The sequence below is a fragment of the Ostrinia furnacalis genome, unplaced genomic scaffold (assembly GCF_004193835.3).
Source record: "Ostrinia furnacalis isolate ACB-3 unplaced genomic scaffold, ASM419383v2 OfSCF5876, whole genome shotgun sequence".
In the NCBI taxonomy this organism is placed as follows: domain Eukaryota; kingdom Metazoa; phylum Arthropoda; class Insecta; order Lepidoptera; family Crambidae; genus Ostrinia; species Ostrinia furnacalis.
The window spans coordinates 1-19,169 of record NW_021136115.1 but is presented as its reverse complement, the minus strand read 5'-3'; the positions used below and the strand labels follow the sequence as shown (position 1 = coordinate 19,169).

At 38.3% G+C, this 19,169-nt stretch overlaps 1 protein-coding gene across 1 annotated transcript in view; it reads left to right on the top strand.

Moving 5' to 3' along the window:
• Positions 1-17,604, top strand: part of LOC114361681 (nephrin-like) — a 74,536-nt gene extending 56,932 nt beyond the window's left edge. Inside the window, exons 5-13 of the mRNA XM_028316807.1 lie at positions 8,469-8,675; positions 10,363-10,508; positions 11,176-11,323; positions 12,813-12,943; positions 14,962-15,121; positions 16,223-16,384; positions 16,889-16,990; positions 17,041-17,171; positions 17,488-17,604. Coding sequence (XP_028172608.1) covers positions 8,469-8,675; positions 10,363-10,508; positions 11,176-11,323; positions 12,813-12,943; positions 14,962-15,121; positions 16,223-16,384; positions 16,889-16,990; positions 17,041-17,171; positions 17,488-17,604 — 1,304 coding nt within the window. The remainder of the gene's footprint in view (positions 1-8,468; positions 8,676-10,362; positions 10,509-11,175; positions 11,324-12,812; positions 12,944-14,961; positions 15,122-16,222; positions 16,385-16,888; positions 16,991-17,040; positions 17,172-17,487) is intronic.
• The last annotated feature ends 1,565 nt before the right edge of the window (positions 17,605-19,169 follow it).

The following is a 19,169-nucleotide window of genomic DNA, read 5'->3' as shown; positions in this document are numbered from 1 at the left end:
ATGAACTGTGTTAGACAACTATTGGAATTTGCATTCTATATTTAGCACAGATATTCGTAAACGTAACCAAAACTTTCGGATATCTGAAATAAAAAAATATCCGTAACCGAAACCGGTATAATATTACTCCAATATCCGTTATCGTATCCATAACCGAAACTACATATCCATAACATCCCTACTGGAAGTATGTTTTTGACTCAAAAGCCTTTGGATAAAGGTATTATTACACGTGTTAAATAGGAGTTTGTATGTATACGAATAAATCTAAGTATACTAATATTATAAATGCGAAAGTAACTCTGTCTGTCTCGCTTTCACGCCTAAACCACTGAACCGATTTTGATGAAATTTGGCATAGAGATAGTTTGAGTCCCGGGAAAGGACTTAGGATAGTTTTTATCCCGGTTTTTGAAACAGGGACGCGCGCGATAAAATTTTTCTGTGACAGACAAAATACCACGCGGGCGAAGCCGCGGGTGGAAAGCTAGTCATATTATAATTGAAAGTACCTACTCATGGTAATTATTTAATTTAACCCAAGTTCTATCTGATTCCAAGTTAATTAAACTTGTAATATTATCTCCCGAAAACGGCTGTAAACATAAAATGTGTTTTATACATAGAGACACCCGAAACTTTACCTCCTTATTAATAAAAAGTTACACCTAGGATGAATCCTGGATTAAAATGACATATCCATACTAAATGTCAATTTTAGCCAGAGTTCAACTAGGGCATTGGTTACCAAAGTGGGGGGCGTGGGGAATGCATTCCAGACTGCTCGATACGACAAATAAATAATCTTGACTGGAATGAGTGGGGGCGCGGAATTTTTTGTATGGTCACAAGGGGGCGCGTCTCAAATAAGTTTGGGAACCAATGAACTAGGGTGTCACTTTTATTAATGAGGGGGTTAAAGTCTATGTACAGTCAACGTCAAATAGTTTGTGACAAAGTGGCCAAAAAGTTAAAACACAACCTTATTCCAATTGTAACAAAGACGTTGCGAACTTAAGCGCTACTTTGGGTGTCACGAACTATTTGATGCTGACTGTAAAAATGAAAGAAAGAAAAAAAGATACATTTATTACAATGGACATTACACAAATACAGGCAATTACATAGACATGACAGTGGCAGTACATAATAATGGAAGAAGAAAAAATAAAAACAAGAGTAAACTGAGTAGTGCCACCCATTCACCAACAAGATGCCCACTGAAACGGGACCCCACTCAGCATATGCCGTGGCCCACGGTGACGAAGGCCACGGCGCTGGTTTTCAGTGTGCCCCATGCCAAATGGTAGCAACACCTCTGTTTCTGTAGGTAAATGCCTTCTCTTAACTGAGTAATTCCTAATTTTGTAGCACATCTATCAAAATTACGGGAACATCTTTCAACCTGCCTAAATATATGAGTAAACTTTTGTAAATATCATTAGCTAAGAACTCTCGTATAAGTACGCATCTTAAGATACTGAAGGTCAAAGTTCATGACCTCATGACAAGTAGATTTGTACCTCGTTATATGTATATGACTGCACAGGAAGTTGGCAACCTTATGTCACACAACAAGTATAGCACATACTAACTGTAGTGTCCTTTTTTACTTATGTCAAACGTCAGTGAAATATAAATATGCTTGAAGATGCTATACCGTGTCAAGTCTGTTACGTCACATGCTACAACAGGAGAAAACTATTTAGTTAATAAATGGTATAGGTACTTACTTACCTGTAATAAAAGTGACAGACCTAAAAAATACAGCAGAACAAAGGTGATAATAATATATTAGATAGAATAATACCCTAACGTAATTTTTTTTATCCATTGTCAAAAGAAAATTACAAAACAAAGCTCAAAAGTTTTGTTGCAACTTCAGTCATAGAATCTGTCCCGAGATTAGTCTTAACGTTGAAATTCAAGCAATAAAAAGCCTCAACCTTTCCTTGATTGAATCGAATGTCGACCTTGCAGTCAATAAAAACAGTAAAAAATAAAAATAAAAACATCGCTTGGACATCCAATTTAATAGCAGCATGCCGTCGACGTAACTCCGCGCGACATCGCCGTATCAAATTCTTCCCGCCAAGCCCGTTCCCGACACTGGGGGGAATGTAGCTAATCTGTATTGTGTTTCACGGAACATTTTATTTGCTGTTTTAAATTTGGAACCGAACTACAACATTAAATTTTTTTTCTTTTTGGATTCGAACAACAACATTCTAGTTTTTTTTCTTTTTGGAATCGAACAACGGAATTTTGTTTAAATATATTTTCTTTTTTTATATTTGACGTTCATAAGTGCCACTTGTGGTCTAAACTGAATACCTAAATATTTTTGATTTTGATTTTTTGATTTTTAAATTAATTTGGAATTGAACAAATTAAAAAGAAAATGTGTTGATTAACTGTTGCAGATTTTTACATCAAACCTCTAAATGTGCTATTTAATTCATTAATAAATCTTATGCTTATTCACTCAATAAAGCTTGACTTTACAGTATTTATTATAATGCAGAAAATTACACGCCCAAGATAAATAAAGTGGAATGTGGAAGTGGAACTATGTTATGTTTTTTACGAACCCAATAGAATAATAATATTGAAGGTAGAAATCAAATTTTGCGCGGTAATACCTACTTAAATACCCTTACAATAATCTTTGAATCAAACAAGATTTTCAAGTCTACAAAAACAAATTAAGATCACACTTTTCACAAATTCAATCATACCCAATTACGGCGGATCCATTCCATTTTTATGCCTCAAAGGGATTTAAATCAAGAGAAATATTCGCAAATTACGAGTAACTTCATCTGAGAAATTACCAAGAAGCTACGTCGAGGAACGTCTATGTGTATAATGAGAGTGAATTAAATCAGAAAGGGAAATTTAAGTTATGGTTTTCCTCGTGTGGTTCAGTACTACCCTTCCCATACCCTAGGCGTGAGCAGAAATACGATTGTTAATTCTACAGTGGGAAAAAAACCTACAAAAACGAAGCTGAGGCTAAAGTTGGGCAAAAGACCAAAATAATGGACATAATGTCCCATGATAATAATAGCAAGCTCAATATTTTCTGTTGAAGAACCATCGAAAGCTGGAAACAAGTTCTTGGATGGCATAAGTCTCAACAAACATAGAGTAGGATGCATCCTACTCAAATCAAACCTCAAAAAAGCAGCTCTGGCTTCCCTTGGGGAAGGTTTACGAAATTATGAAATCACAGCTATTCTTGCCAGTAAAAAAATAATGACGTCATCTTCTTTCTAGCCTCACGTATGAAATAATATAAGATAATGACGTTCTCTCCCTATCTGAGAACCCACAAAAAACTCCGCAAAAAAGACCTCTACAAACGTTAATGATAATTTATTGTCTACCGTACTCGGAAAACTGTGTCCACTAATTCCGAACAAATTACTTAAAATAGTAGCAAGAAAATAGCTATATTTTAATTGCTTTTTTGATACTTCAGGCATGTGGATAATATCAAAAGTTCAGGCATCAACTGTCGAATGCTTAACAGTAGGAAATGATGGTATCTAAATAGTTGTAATTTCGGGGTTTTAGGAACTGGAAACTTAAAATTATGCTCTTCTGCCAAGGAAATTTGGACTCTATTGGCTATTTGGGTTAGCTTATTAAAAATCCTGCACACAAATACGAAAGGCATAATATCATCGTCGTTATCACTGTGACCACGACCATGGGATCTCCTATGTAAAATTTTTTGGCCAGCCTCCGTCTGACACGATTTTGTCTTAAAATTATATTTTCTTTTTTTTACTTGAGTAACTGAACTTAATCTCACATGATGGAAAGTAATGTTGAGTTCTAAGATGGTTCATGAAAGAACAGAATTGTATGGTGAATGGACTAGACCAGGGATGGCGAACCAATGGCAATGCCATCGATGGCACGCGCCACAATATTTAGGGCACGCCACCAATCACAAAATTCACTATAAAATAAAATAGTAGAAATATAATGTAATAAGGGCTATCGTATTTGCCCTCATCAGTTAGTGCCACTGTAGAGTAAGGTCCTGACACTCGCCAGTGGCGCCACTTGTACTATACCCTCATTGATAGCATTAGGTGTTATTTCATGGCACATCTAAGACTACGTCAAACATTTTTTTCGGAAAAGTGGCACGTTGATACATAAAGGTTCGCCATCCCTGGACTAGACCTACTCCAGAACGTTTTTGCTCGATTGTAAGTCTGTTTTAGTGATACGTGCCGATTGCCCGCTAATCCGCTTATAACATAATACTATTATTTCGTTTCATTCCATACAGTTGAATTGAGAACCTCCTTTTTTTAAAACAGTTAAACAGTCATAAATGTAATTTTCAGCAAAAATTTTTCATAAGCCTTTTCAAAATTTAAGCGCAGAAGGATCAAAGTCGCCCTTCATTATGTATATTAGGAGATAGAAACGAAAACAAAATAACATTTTTATAATTATAAAAAGAAGATTACAATTATTAGAGGGCACGTAAAATATTCCGGCCTAATGATTCCAGTACTTAAATTTAAGAGGCCATGTTTGCGCGCCACAATCGAAATGTTAGCAGTAATGAACTTGTCAATGAAACAGTAAGTGAATTTTAACCTCTTTCAGTCTACTCTTTATTTTTACTATGTAGTATTTTGATGCTAACTTAACACCCCATAGATTTTTAGTCAGCTGATAGGCCGGTCTGCAATTTGAATGAGGAATTTCTTCTTAGTCGGGCACTCTTGTCAGAGTGATCGTGGTTGCGCTGGTGAGGTACATGGTGTGGTGATGTCATCTCCAAGGGTAGCTCTCCTGGCGATGTGCTTCCATTTCTGACGGTTAGAGGCGTCGCGAGTACACTGGACCATGGTGGACTCAGTGGCCTTTGTGATGGCATCTATCCAGCGGATTGGCGATCGACCGCGTGCTCTCTTGCCTTCCACCTAGCCCTGAACCACCAGTTTCTCCATCGAGTTCACATTTTTAGAGACGTGACCAAAAAACTTCAGTATTTGTAGTTACACAGCTGACGAACGAGGAATATGCGTCCTTCCATACATGTTCATACTTAACAACCCGACCAAACTATCAGCCGACTAAAACTCTGTAGTCTGCGGGGAGTCTTTTAAAATTGAAAGAATTTAGGATTGATAGTAGTAATTTCACGAAGTAAATACCTTTGGCACTATAGACACTATTGATACTAAATCAACTACAAAACTATTATTATGAACGTCTATATTAAAGTTACTGGTTGATCCTGTACTATGTCCTTAATGTTATCTTGACTTATTTTAAGAAATTTTTAAACCATATTCCAGCAGGCGAAGAGTCTCATTTGGATATGTACAGACAAATAGGAATAGCTCTGTTTATACGTGTGCTTAGATTTTTGAAGCTACATGACATATTTTAATGCGGTTTTGATCATTAAAGAGGAATGTTAAATCTATTGAACTTGTATAAGTATGCACCCTTACAAAGTTATCTATCTAGCTATTTAATTTTTTGCATTAATAGTTGCATCTCAAACTAATTTGAAAATTATAAATAATCTGAAAAAATCGAACTGCCATGTTTGCCTGAGTTCCCGAGCAACTGCACGCAGGAGAATTTAATGAATGCTGCTGACAACGCCACTCTTGTAGCAGAGTTTTAGGCTGATACTGTAGGTTTGTTGTCGACACGATAAGAAGAAGCTGATCGAACTGCCTGGCAAGATTGAATTGAATCGAATCGTGGGCTCGATTCTCGCCTTAGACAATTCGTTTTTTCAAGTTATTTATATTTTTCAAGCCATCTATCTATCGCTAGTTTAAAATAATCCTTGAAAATGCATTCTGATGTGGTAATGATAGAGTTGATCTCAAATAGGATCTCCAAGATGACTAAAATAACCCTATACTTTGCATTAAGTATTAGTTGTAGCCAATTTTTGATTTGACATTTACCTGACGAGGTACTCGTAGTAGGTACCTACATTCATCTCACGGCCTACTTCTGTAAAATAGCAAGCAAAAGTCAGAGTACCTTACTTAATTATAAACGTTAACTCAAAATTTAGACACAAGGTTCCAACGCTAAGTAAGTACTTTCAATGTTGTTATTTCTTACAAAATTATGTTAGAGAACACTCGTTTACGTTTGTAAACATTCCAGCAAACTTCTGCTTGCGCCAAATATTATCGAACCTACGTTCTTTATGAGTGGGAAACATAAAAACACTAACAAGCTCTGACGTATTTTCGTTCAATTCTTTGAGGAGTTCGCAAACTCAATAACTTAGTTATACGAGAAAATTCCAACGGAATAAGACCTCTTGGATTAAGGCAATCCACAAATATTTACGTTATCTCGTTAAAATTTATAACTTTCCAGTTATTTTTCGTACCAATTCGATAGGCACTCGTATAAGCTTCAATCGAATAAATCGATTAATATTCACCATTTTGGCAATTAAACCTTTGAACAACACTACACTTTGTTGGACCTCACCTCAGCTTTTTAAACGCCATCAGTTTTTCGATTTTTAAAAAATCGAATCAAAATGCGAATGTCCAAAAAGTTTTTAAATAGTGGCTATTCGATTTGCGAGGCTGGCTGGATAGAGTTTGTTTTTGCAGTTTTAAAAGTAAAATTGGCTAATGGAGATTCCGAATTTAAACGTAAAAAATAATGTGCTGATATTTTTCGACGTTCTTTTATTTTATCGTGAACGAATTAATGCGTCATTAAAATCTGTAATGAAAGCGTGTTTACTCGTATGAGAGTAATCAAATAGTAATTGAATAATTAAAAATATTATTTCTCTTCAATCGCGTAACCTACCGGTTGTAATATTGTAAGTGTACATTTTATTGTTTTTACGTGACTAACATTACACACATTAATACATTTTACGATTGTACATTAATGTTAAGCAATTGAACCTTTATTTTATTATTAACGTGTAGGTAAGTATGTCCAATTTTCAAAATATTGTGTATTAATGCAAAATACGTAAATATTTTTTATTTGAATGCTGCTTGAAACTTTTCTTCACCTAAACATTTTTGTATTGATTGAAGAACTTTAACGCACGTAAATAGGTACGTACATAAAATCAAATATATTTTTGTAGCAATTAGTTAAACGTACCCTAAATACTCACTTAATAACCGTACCTAAATCATACTTAACTAAATGACTTTGTAAATAGAACATCATTTCGAAAATAACTGCTTTCCGAAGCAAAGTAGCGCTCTATCAAGCTGTTATATCTAAATCTCCATCAATTACCGTACAATGAAGACAAATAACATCACAGACGTCTCGGAATCCTTCACAAATCCATAGACAATCTTAGACTCGTCCTACGCTGAAGGAGATGAGCTTTTAAAATTAAACATATCATATTTAAGTGCTAGGTCATAGGTTATGGTGGTAGAGTTAATGTGTATTTCTACAGCTATTTCTTTCTCTTTTACACTTTTATATTTAAGAGAAAAAGAGAGACAACGTAGTCCTTATTCTTATATATGGAGAAACATACTATCACGGTGATAAAAGTCACCCATGTGCGCATTTTACTCAGCAGTTATTAGCAATGAAATTTTGAGTCTTTGAAAGTTTATCATTTTTGCCGATTTTTTGTCATCAAATATAGGATTTTTCTGTGCAATTTAAACTAAAACCCGCTACTGATACCTACTTTACCTCGATATAAGGTGCTTAGAGGTACGCCAATAATACTTACTTTGCAATTAACTTATAAATTGTTAAAAACGCTTTAAGTATTGGCAAAGTCACAGTCAAAGTGCTTTGACTGTCGTTTATTTCCACTAATTTAGTTAGATTTATAGTTCTTGCAACTTACAAAGGTGAGTGAGCTTCACTTGTGTGTGTACGTGTACATGCACAATATAAGGATAGTGTAATGTCTATCAAAACTTTTGAAAAACGAACGGTAGCGAGCCACCACACATTTAATGCTCACTCGCCTTCGTGAATTGCAACAAGTAATACCAAAAAAAATTATAATATTGCCGCATTTTTTGTAGAGTCTATCATACTAAGTGCTCTCTAACGAATCCACTCAAATCTTCTTCATTTGTGGAATTCAATTTTAAGTTCCTAAGTCATATCCAATGGCGATATTCCGGGGCTCATTTCTGAAAGGCTTGAACCACATTTAGAGATTTTGTGAGCAGTTACATAATTGAGTTGGAGGTAAATGGGAGATAATGTTATGGACTTGAAAAATCACGGTAATTCGATTAAGGAGACTCAAATCAATTGAGTTTTTCGTTTTATGTTTTTCTCTTGAGAATTGGCACCTTACTGAGGTGAAAAAAATGTATTTATCGCATCGAGAAATTGTCTGTCTTATTTTGTGGAATTTAAAAATGCGTATAATGTCCATATTTAACTCTTCAAATGCTTTAAAAAACACCTCTAACCTACTCTCTCTTTTGCAGGCCGCCCTCAGCCGACCCTCACTTGGCTGATCAACAACAAGCCGTTGGAAGACCACACGGTCCTGAAGAACGATGGCAAGGTCATCATCAGCAGGATCAGCGTGGGCGGTGCTGAGAGGAGCTGGCTGAACACCAGCATCAGGTGCCAGGCCACGAATACTCCCTTGCTGAGCCCCCATGAAAGGACTGCTAGGGTTGAGATGAGATGTAAGTTTTCTAGATCAATATTCCATGAAAATGCCAAAGTAGAATAGAATAAAATAGAATTTATTTATTGCTTTTTCTGTATACAGTTTGCAGTTGTTTGGGCATAAAATTCGTTACAACAGATTGCTCATATTGAGCATGCAATATTAAATTATACAGACGATGCCACATCGAGACAAAACTTATTTCGACGTAGTACCTACTGGTGACTTTGCAACAAACACGTATAGTCTGATGTGCTACCGACCGCACTTATAATAATTTTCTTAATATGTAACTTAAAATATTCACTTAGGTTATAGAACACATTTTTCATCAGCCAAGACTTCAACTTTGATTTAAATTTAGGCATTTCCATAGCTTTGATTTCTGTAGGCAGATTATTGTAAATTTTTATGCCCGTAGCTAATGAAAAAGGATATTACGCCGTTTTTAGGAGTATGTCGTACGCCGATGTACGATATTGTGTTGTCCTAAAACTTTATTTCGAATCTTTTACTTTCTAAAATACCCAGTCCCACATGAATTACCTACCTACTTTAATGAAGTTTTTTACATTTAAATAGATGGACTTAACGCTTAGTTTGCAGTCACTTTGATTAGGTACCTACACGAGTAGCTTTTTCCCGTGGCTTTGCCCTCATAGATTTGGATAAATATAGCCTATGTGCTATTCAGTGTGGTCTCTAGAGAGTACGTCACAAAAATCTATGAAGATTTTAGTTCTTGAAAGTAGCCGCTAAGGGCGCTATACAATCTTTCATACATACAATGTCATTTTTATATGCAGTCTCTAGCGAATACACGTAAAGTAAACGCATGGTAAGCACACTGTGGATTAACCGTCAATATCCGTCTGTTCTTGTGTTAATAGGTCTTTTCCATTGATTTATTGTAGGTACCAAACTTTCGAGTGTATAGTTCAGTATGTTTAGCTATGCAAAAGGCGGACAAAGTGACGTATACCGCCACGACGTTCCATATTACCATCAGATAATGATCATAGATCATTACATGTTTTCAACCGACTTCAAAAAAAGGAGGAGGTTCTCAATTCGACCCGTATGTTTTTTTTTCTATGTTTGTTACGCGATAGCTCCGCCAATTATGAACCGATTTGAACAAATCTTTTTTCAGCGTATAGGTAATATCTCAAGGGTGGTCCCATTTAAATTTAATAATAAAAAAAACAACCCCCAAGGGTGGAAAATTGGGGATGAACTTTTTTATAATATACATTAAGAATATGGTCTCAATGTACTGCCTACCTTCAGTGGTAACATCAAGGTAATAATTAGTCAACTAAAAAGCAAGAAATAAGTTAAATTTTATAAAAAAAAATAAAACCGACTCCAAAAAACCTACACTAAAAAGCAGAATAATAATTACTAATTACCTACTTATTTATTAGGACGAATTATTAATATTTATGTAGGTATACCATGATTGATACTTTTGGAGTCGGTGCAGGCAAACTTTACATGTTTCATAATCTTGGCACCGACTCCAGAAGTATCAATCATGGTATACCTACATAAATATTAATAATTCGTCCTAATAAATAAGTAGGTAATTAGTAATTATTATTCTGCTTTTTAGTGTAGGTTTTTTTCTATAGCAAGGATGAGTTTAATCTTTTTGGTTTGTTAACAAATTCCACGTCATTAAAGACCATTTTTGTCCGCAGTACGGCCAACATCAGTGATGATCACGAACAAACCAGGGCAGATGTCAGCGGACCAAGAGATCACGTTAGTGTGCGTATCGCACGGCAGTCGGCCGTCCGCGCAAATTACGTGGTACAGGGAAAATAGGAGATACACTAGGGGAAAGGTGAGAAAAAGTAACTTTCTTAAACACTAGTAAATACTGCTAAGAAAAATATAAATTATTAATTTCACCCTTATGCCCAGTTTTTTGATTCATTGTTAAATTTTTCTACTAATATTACCCAAAATGTAAACTAACAGAAAAAAAAATGTATTAAAAGTCAAGCTAATCATTGTTCTAAAAACATTTTTTTCTGATATTTAACCACTTGTCAATTGACATCTGTCAAATTTGACTATTGGATAATTTAACTACGAATCAAAAAACTGGGTTTAAGGGCTATATTACACCGGGACACCATGGCGGCGCAACCAGTCGCCGCTACGAAAAAAATGTATGCAGCTTTGCGCAACCAAACGGACAACAGGTGAGTAACTCTCTACTATAGAGCTGTATACATTTTGTTGGTAGCCGGCGACTGGTTGCGCCGCCATGGTGTCCCGGTGAAATATAGCGCTTAGACTAAGCGCCTTCTTGGTTCCATGGTATAAGAATCCATGTTCCAGGTTAGATTCCCAATTGGAACATAATTATTTTTTGTGAATTTCTTCCCAGTTTGTCATGGCTGGCTTGGATTAACCAAGCCTACTTCAGGAAAAAGACCTTTCCCAAGGGATCAACTTCCAAAAATGTTTCCAACTAGATATTTTAATTTCAAATATTTGTACAGCACAGTGAATTCACCAATGAGACGACGACAGTTAGTCGGCTGAGCATGCTGCCGCAGCCAGAAGACGATGGCGCTGTCATCCGCTGCCGCGCTGACAACCCGGTGCTCAGCGTCGCCCTAGAAGACTCCTTCAGGATGAGCGTCGTCTGTAAGTCATTCTGTATACATGCTGCCGCAATGAGGACAGCGCTGTCATCCGCTGCCGCGCTGACAACCCGGTACTCGGCCTAGAAGACTCCTTCAGGATGAGCGTCGTCTGTAAGTCACAGCATTGAGATAGCACAGGAAATTCACCAGTCAGACGATGACAGTCAGCCCTTCCTGATTTTGAAGAGACAAAAGGAAAACTAAATACTTTCACACATAATGTAAAACTCGTTAAAATGCAGATTTCATTATTCTAAGCTGTATATTTTCCTATTATAGAAAATATAAAAAAATTACACCCAACCATAGGCCATATTTGGCCGTCTCCGGGAAAAGTACCTACTCGGGAACAGTTGCAGTGGTGACACTTTCTACTGCAGGGAAAGTGGGCGTGGTGCAATTCTACTCTGCCGGAATCACACGGCTACTTTTTCTCAATAGTCTACCAGTAATTTTATAAAAAGAGAACGGATTTTTTAAGTATGTAGTATGTGTCCGGATCTCCAAAACGATGGCTCCTACGTATACTGGCGTAAGTGAAAAAAGTAAATTTTACAGGAGAGCCATTTTAGTGGCCAGAACCATATTTTTGGGTCATATCTTCTGACGTACTAAAACGAATTTAATGAAATTTCACATTTAGCCTTAACATGTAATGCTTTTGCTACTGCTGTTATCAATTTTTATATTTTTCTTATATATTTTGAGATTTTACGCATTGCCCTTTTACGTCGGCATATTTCTATAATTTCATGTATATTGTTCAACGTAAAGAGACTTAAATGACAACGTAAATATAATATTTTAAGCGATTACTCTCTTTATTTATGCATGTAATTATTTTAATTGTTATCATGTGCTATATCAATAATAAATCAGTTAGAAAAAGTCGTTTAATGTACCGTTTTACGTTTTAACGCAAATACGCCCATATACTGTGCTCGAAATTTAGTTAGGTCTTTTAACATAATGTGTCATATTTTAACCCACGATGCCTTAGGCAGTTCGATTTTTTCAAGTTATTTATAATTTTCAAATTAGTTTGAGATGCGACTCTTAGCGCTAAAAATTAAATAACTATATAATGTGTCATAATTTATAAATAAAACAATTTGCTAAATATTTTCATGGCTTTATTTAAGATTTGGATTATAAAAAATATATGTTTATGTAAGCAACTACTCGTATAGATTGACGAATCGTATGATTGGGCTTTATACGTGGCGTAGTTTTGCACATACGCCTATTTGCCTAAAATTTTATTTTGTATCTAATGGAAAAAAATTTTTTTTTTCTTACTGATGTTATAGATTAGGGCAAAGTGAAATCATTGCTTAAATAATTGGAAAAAGGCGTAAGCGGCAGTTTCGCCCTTATACGTAGGAGCCATCGAAAATGAGTTCACTAGTTTATAAAAATTATCCAGACAGAAAATGGATATTCCTTTCTGAGAAAACTATTTCTGAAGTGAACCCAATCTTTCTCCACAGACAGACCGGTGCTGACCATGTCCCTAGGCAGCACTCTCAACCCCAACGACATCAAGGAAGGGGACGACGTGTACTTCGAGTGCAATATCCGGGCCAACCCCAAGGAGCACAGGATCTCCTGGTTTCACAACGTGAGTGAGTCTGGCACATGTGACTTTATTTTATCACCATCATCATTTCAGCCACTGGAGGCCTACTGCAGCAGTATTCAGCAGTAGTACTGTTGAATAGACCTCCCTTAATGATTTTTAGATTCACCGGTTGGAACCAGCCTGCATTCAGCGCCATCCTGTGGTGGTGGTGGTGGTAGGTAGTAACTTTATAGTTCCCTACTCATTCAGTTAATCATTTATTTATATACCACGAGTGCAACAGCCGAGCCAACCCAAAGGAGCACAGGATTTCCTGGTTTCACAACGTGAGTGAGTCTGATAGTCTTAATAGCATTCAATCATTAATTTATTAGCAATGGCTAGACGAACATCTGAGCCTACCCAAAGAACACAAGATATTTCATAACGTGAGTCTGGAATCATTCACTCACTCTCATTCATTCATTCATTAACATATGCACTCTAGTAGTACGTTGAAGCTAGCACCAAAGAGCTCATCAGGTTTAACAACGTGAATGACTTTGCAATATACATAATATGTTCTTTATCTTTAATTCACTCATTCAATCAATCAATTATTTATGTACTTCGAATACAACATCTGAGCCAACCAAGGAGCACCGGATCTCCTCGTTTCACAACGTGAGTGAGTCTGGAACCTGTTTCTCTATTTTAATCATTCACTCACAGTTATTCATTCACTTATGTATCTACTTCCAACAACCTTAAATAAAACACTTACTCGATCCTAAATTAACTTACGTTCAAGATATTTTGGCTTCACACCACCACTACGGGAGTAAACCTGAAATATGTGTTATTACTTAAAGCTCTATTTAGCAGAAAATTACCTGTATCTGATTTGACAGGAGACATTGAATTTACGATAGAATAAAATTAAAAGGGAGGAAGGGGCTTAAAGTTGAATGAAACTCTAGTATTTTTTTATCTTAACATTTATCTGCGAAGATAGTAATGATTACCTACAGTAATAAGTTAATATTATGAATGAACAAATTCAGCTACCGATATGAAATTTTAAGTATTTCGATTTAAATTCCTCCGTAATAAAATACCTAATAACGCTGTCATAAATCGACTATATTGAAACCTCGGTAATTTTACACAAATATTCCATTTATTTTTATTCAATTTGACGACGTATGGATTTTTTACAAATTAATTTATGAAAATATTCGAACCATGCTCGTGATTTGCCAATTTATTCAATATGCCTCTAATGTATTGAAAATATTGTGAAACATTTAGAAATATAACGTGGAATTTAATAAACTAGCTTTGAATTTTAATATCAAATTACGTATTATTTGCTCCAATATGTGAAATTATTTATAGTACAAAAGATTTTAGCAATCATGCGAACCATTTTAGGTGACTGAAATGGACACTTAACTAGATATTTAGTTCACAACTGATGTGCATAAACCTATATTTAATTGAAAAGTCGTATAATATTGTGGTTACTGAAACAGTTCAGTTTCAGTTTCAAGAGGCAAATTAAGCACACGGACATAATTAATACGTAATATCAAAAGGTTATACATACATTATATTGCAACATAAATGTATAGGTAGTTTGATGTAAGGTATTACACATAATTTCTTTTAATATTATTTGTCGGAGTAATTACAAAAAAATTATACAAAGTGATGACTAGGCCGAAGATGGAAACGGTCACATTTAACCGGCATCCTCAGCTACACAGGAATCGTTTCATCCACGAAGTCGCGCCCCACCAATTTTTGGTCGAGTGAAGCGCGGGGTGCGGGGAGTTTGATCCGAGCAATCCGAGTGTCATTAAATTGCAGTGTGAGTGTGCACTCATGGATAATTTAGCGTGTACCTACCGATAGCACTCAAACATTAGCTGAAGAATGGTGGGGCGCGTCTTTGTGGATGAAACGATCTATACCTTACGTCCTGCTCCCAACATTGTATGTAGGTACTTAGTTACTTTGACAATCTTTTGACTTCTCCTCATCAGGTCAAATCCTAACCATCAATCCTATTCCAGGATATGCTAGTGGCGCAGAACATTTCCTCGGGAGTCTTCATCAGCACCAAGTCCCTGGTCCTCCAGAGAGTGACGAGGAGGGATGGAGGGCTCTACACTTGTCGTGCGGCCAACCAGATGGGAGAGTCCAGCAGCCAGGCGGTCTACTTGAGGGTGCAGTGTGAGTGGAGCTGGTCACTTTTTGATAGACTTTTTTAAACAAGATAAGTACTTATGTCCTTTCAACCAAATCTTGGTCTGGTTGGCTTTACATTAACGGTAAAGCTGAATGTATAATATCCTAAAGTTGCAACGGTGGAAACGAGTAGGTAACTATACAGTATACAGGGTGGAATTTTGTAATGCCACCTGGAGGGAAATAACTCTTAATATTGTAGATAGAAAAAAATTCTCAAACAAAACATTCCTTTATTTTTGAAAAGGAATAGAACTGCATTCAAAGATTTCCAAAAATTTGCTTGCCACACCCGGGAATCGAACTAACTAAAATCTGTTAAAAATTACACCCTGTATTTTATTGCATCGATCGTTAGGGTCAAGTGAAATCTCTCTAACAAACTTGATAAATCAAATGAAAGGAAATCCATAAAATTTTAAATTATTTTAATGTGTACAGAAAATTGTATGGTATGGTAGTGAATTTTCGAAAATTTTTCGAAAATCTATTAATGCAGTTCTCTTTCTTTAAAAAAATAAAGGAATTTTTCTTTCTGTGAAATTTTCTGTCTGCAGTATTAAGAGTACTTTCCCTCCAGGTGGCATTACAAAATTCCACCTTGTATACGAGAGACTACTTCTCATACTTTTTTTTCGACCCAGTAAAAAAACTCATTACAATAAATAATTATTTTTAAACTGAGTAAAATATGTCATTGAAAGCATTTCAAACAGTTGCCTTCCCTAAATGATACCTCTCCTGGCGATCCTCGCAGGTGCGTACCAGAGTAATAGTACCGTAACTAAAGCCCGGTCTGTGAGCACGTAGAATTTTGTCGCGCGTAATTATGTTGCTGTCGCGACTGTGCGACGGGCGCCCGCAGTGAGTGTGCGAGCGCGACAGCAACATAATTACGCGCGAGCGATAAGGATGGGTAGCTTGAGGTCATTGGACAAAATTCTACGTGCTCACAGACCAGACTATAGTAGGTACCAGAGCTCTTCGGTTCGAGGAAATCTAGTCCTGTTCCATCTCATGAATCCCGAAAGATGACGCCTGTAAAAAATACCAAGAATAATACTTACTACTACTTTTTACAAACAGTCGCGCCTGTATGCGCCCAGCCTACGCCGCTCCTGATCGGTGCGCGATTAGACGAGCCGCTGCGCGTGCGTTGCACCGTGAGCGCGGACCCCGCCGAGGTCACCTTCTACTGGCAGTTCAACAACAGTGGGGAGAGCTTCCAGGTCTCGCCCGCTAGATACGGTGAGTCCAGTGAAGAGCATCGTCATCATTTCAGGATACTCACGGCTCAACATAGGCCGCCTCTCCCAATGATTTACAGTTTGGTTGGTTAGTAGCAGCCTGCATCCAGCGCCTTCCTGCAACCTAATGTCATTTGTCCACCTTTTGTGCGTGGATGTCTCACGCTACGCTTGCAATTGAATAATATGTCTCTATTACAGGGACTACCCTGTTATAACCTGCAGTATTGTCAAATGTTAGTAGCAGTTGATGAGACACGACCACGGTCAACCTACGAGCTATGTCGTAGGATGACCGTGGGGCAGGAAACAAGCATAAGTAAGCCTGGACCGTCAATTCAGTGAAGGTCACGGGATGCACCTGGATGCCAGCAATGCAAGACCCGGTTCTTGTAGAAATCCTTGGGGGAGGCCTTTTACTTGCAGTGGACGTTATCTTCTTGAATCGAGGGTAGTCGCTGAGTATGCGCCCAGCCCACGCCGCTCCTAATTGGTGCGCGATTAGACGAGCCGCTGCGCGTGCGTTGCACCGTGAGCGCGGAGGTCACCTTCTACTGGCAGTTCAACAACAGCGGGGAGAGCTTCCAGGTCTCACCCGCTAGATACGGTGAGTCTAGAGAAATACATCATCATTAGATCATTTAGTCTCCACTACAGAAGCAGGTGAAAGCTTAGACTCCCCTGCCATATATGGTATATCCAGTGAAGAAGACAAAGACACGAGGTCACCTTCTACTGGCAGTTCAACAACAGCGGCGAGAGCTTCCAGGTCTCACCTGCTAGATACGGTGAGTCCAGAGAAATACATCATCATTAGATCATTTAGTCTCCACTACAGAAGCAGGTGAAAGCTTAGACTCCCCTGCCATATATGGTATATCCAGTGAAGAAGACAAAGACCCGAAGTCACATTCTACTGGCAGTTCAACAACAGCGGCGAGAGCTTCCAGGTCTCACCTGCTAGATACGGTGAGTCCAGAGAAATACATCATCATTAGATCATTTAGTCTCCACTACAGAAGCAGGTGGAAGCTTAGACTCCCCTGCCAGATATGGTATATCCAGTGAAGAAGACAAAGACCCGAAGTCACATTCTACTGGCAGTTCAACAACAGCGGCGAGAGCTTCCAGGTCTCGCCCGCTAGATATGGTGAGTCCATCATCATTAGGTCTTGGTGGAGACCAAGACAGGCAGGCTTGCAGGAGTACGAACTGCTCTAATATACCAGAAGCAAATACAGGATTTGACCTTAAAATCCCACGCAGGCCAGACGAGCAGGCTTGATGTAAGTGTATTTCTTCTCCCTTAGTCACTCTTTAACAAGGTAGTCACCCGAGGTCACCTTCTACTGGCAATTCAACAACAGCGGCGAGAGCTTCCAGGTCTCACCTGCTAGATATGGTGAGTCTTGTGACGTCATTTAGTTTTCACTGCAGGAGCTTGACCCTATAGTACACCAGAAGCAAATCGAGGATTGGAGCAAAAGGAGCCTACACTCCCCACAGTGGCCAGAAGAGCTGGGAAGGTCACTTTTTTATAACCCACAAAGTTACATCACACATCATCATCTGATCTTTTAGTCTCCACTGCAAGAGCAGGCGAAAGCTGTAAGTTCAGCGAAGAACACATCTCCTTACTCCAAATAGCCCGCAGAATTATTGCAGTAGGCAATGCACATTGCACATAGCCTAGAAATGATGGCCATTGGGGCAGAGCAGTTCTCGTAGTAAAAGCAGTGTAAGCGGACTTCCTCGACGATCTAGTGACGGCCTTGGGAAGCACCTGGATGCGGCCAGCGCAGGACCAGTTATTGTGGAAATCCTTAAAGAAGGCCTTTTACCAGTAATAGACGTCATCTTCTTGAATCGAGGGTAGTCGCCCCAGTATGCCCCTCCTGATCGGCGCGCGATTAGACGAGCCGCTGCGCGTGCGTTGCACCGTGAGCGCGGACCCCGCCGAGGTCACCTTCTACTGGCAGTTCAACAACAGCGGCGAGAGCTTCCAGGTCTCACCCGCTAGATACGGTGAGTCTTGTGACGTCATTTAGTCTCCACTGCTCCTGCATACACTAGAGGCAGGTCGAGGGTTGGAGCAAAAGGAGCCTTCACTTCCCACGGTGGCCAGACGAGCTGGGAAGGTTACTTTTTTTAACCCACAAAGAGCGTCATCATCACATCTTTTAGTTTCCACTGCAGGAGCAGGCGAAAGCTGTGAGTTCAGCGAAGAACACGTCTCGTTACTTCAAATAGCCCGCAGCATTGCCAAATTTAAGTAGCGGTAAGCAAGGCACATAGCTCTAGAAATGATGACCCTTGGGTCAGAACAGTTCTCGTAGTAAAAGTAGTGTAAGCGGGCTTCCTTTTTGGTAACCTGACGATCTAGTGAAGGTTTTGGGCATTGACCTGGACGTGGGCAGCGTAGGACCGGTTATTGTGGAAATCCTTGGAGGTCTTGGCCAAGGAGTGGACGTCATCTTCTTGAATCGAGGGTAGTCGCCGAGTATGCGCCCAGCCCACGCCGCTCCTCATTGGTGCGCGATTAGACGAGCCGCTGCGCGTGCGTTGCACCGTCAGCGCGGACCCCGCCGAGGTCACCTTCTACTGGCAGTTCAACAACAGTGGCGAGAGCTTCCAGGTCTCGCCCGCCAGATATGGTGAGTCCAGAGAAATACAAATCATTAGATCATTTAGTCTCCACTACAGAAGCAGGTGAAAGCTTAGACTCCCCTGCCAGATATGGTATATCCAGTGAAGAAGACAAAGACCCGAAGTCACATTCTACTGGC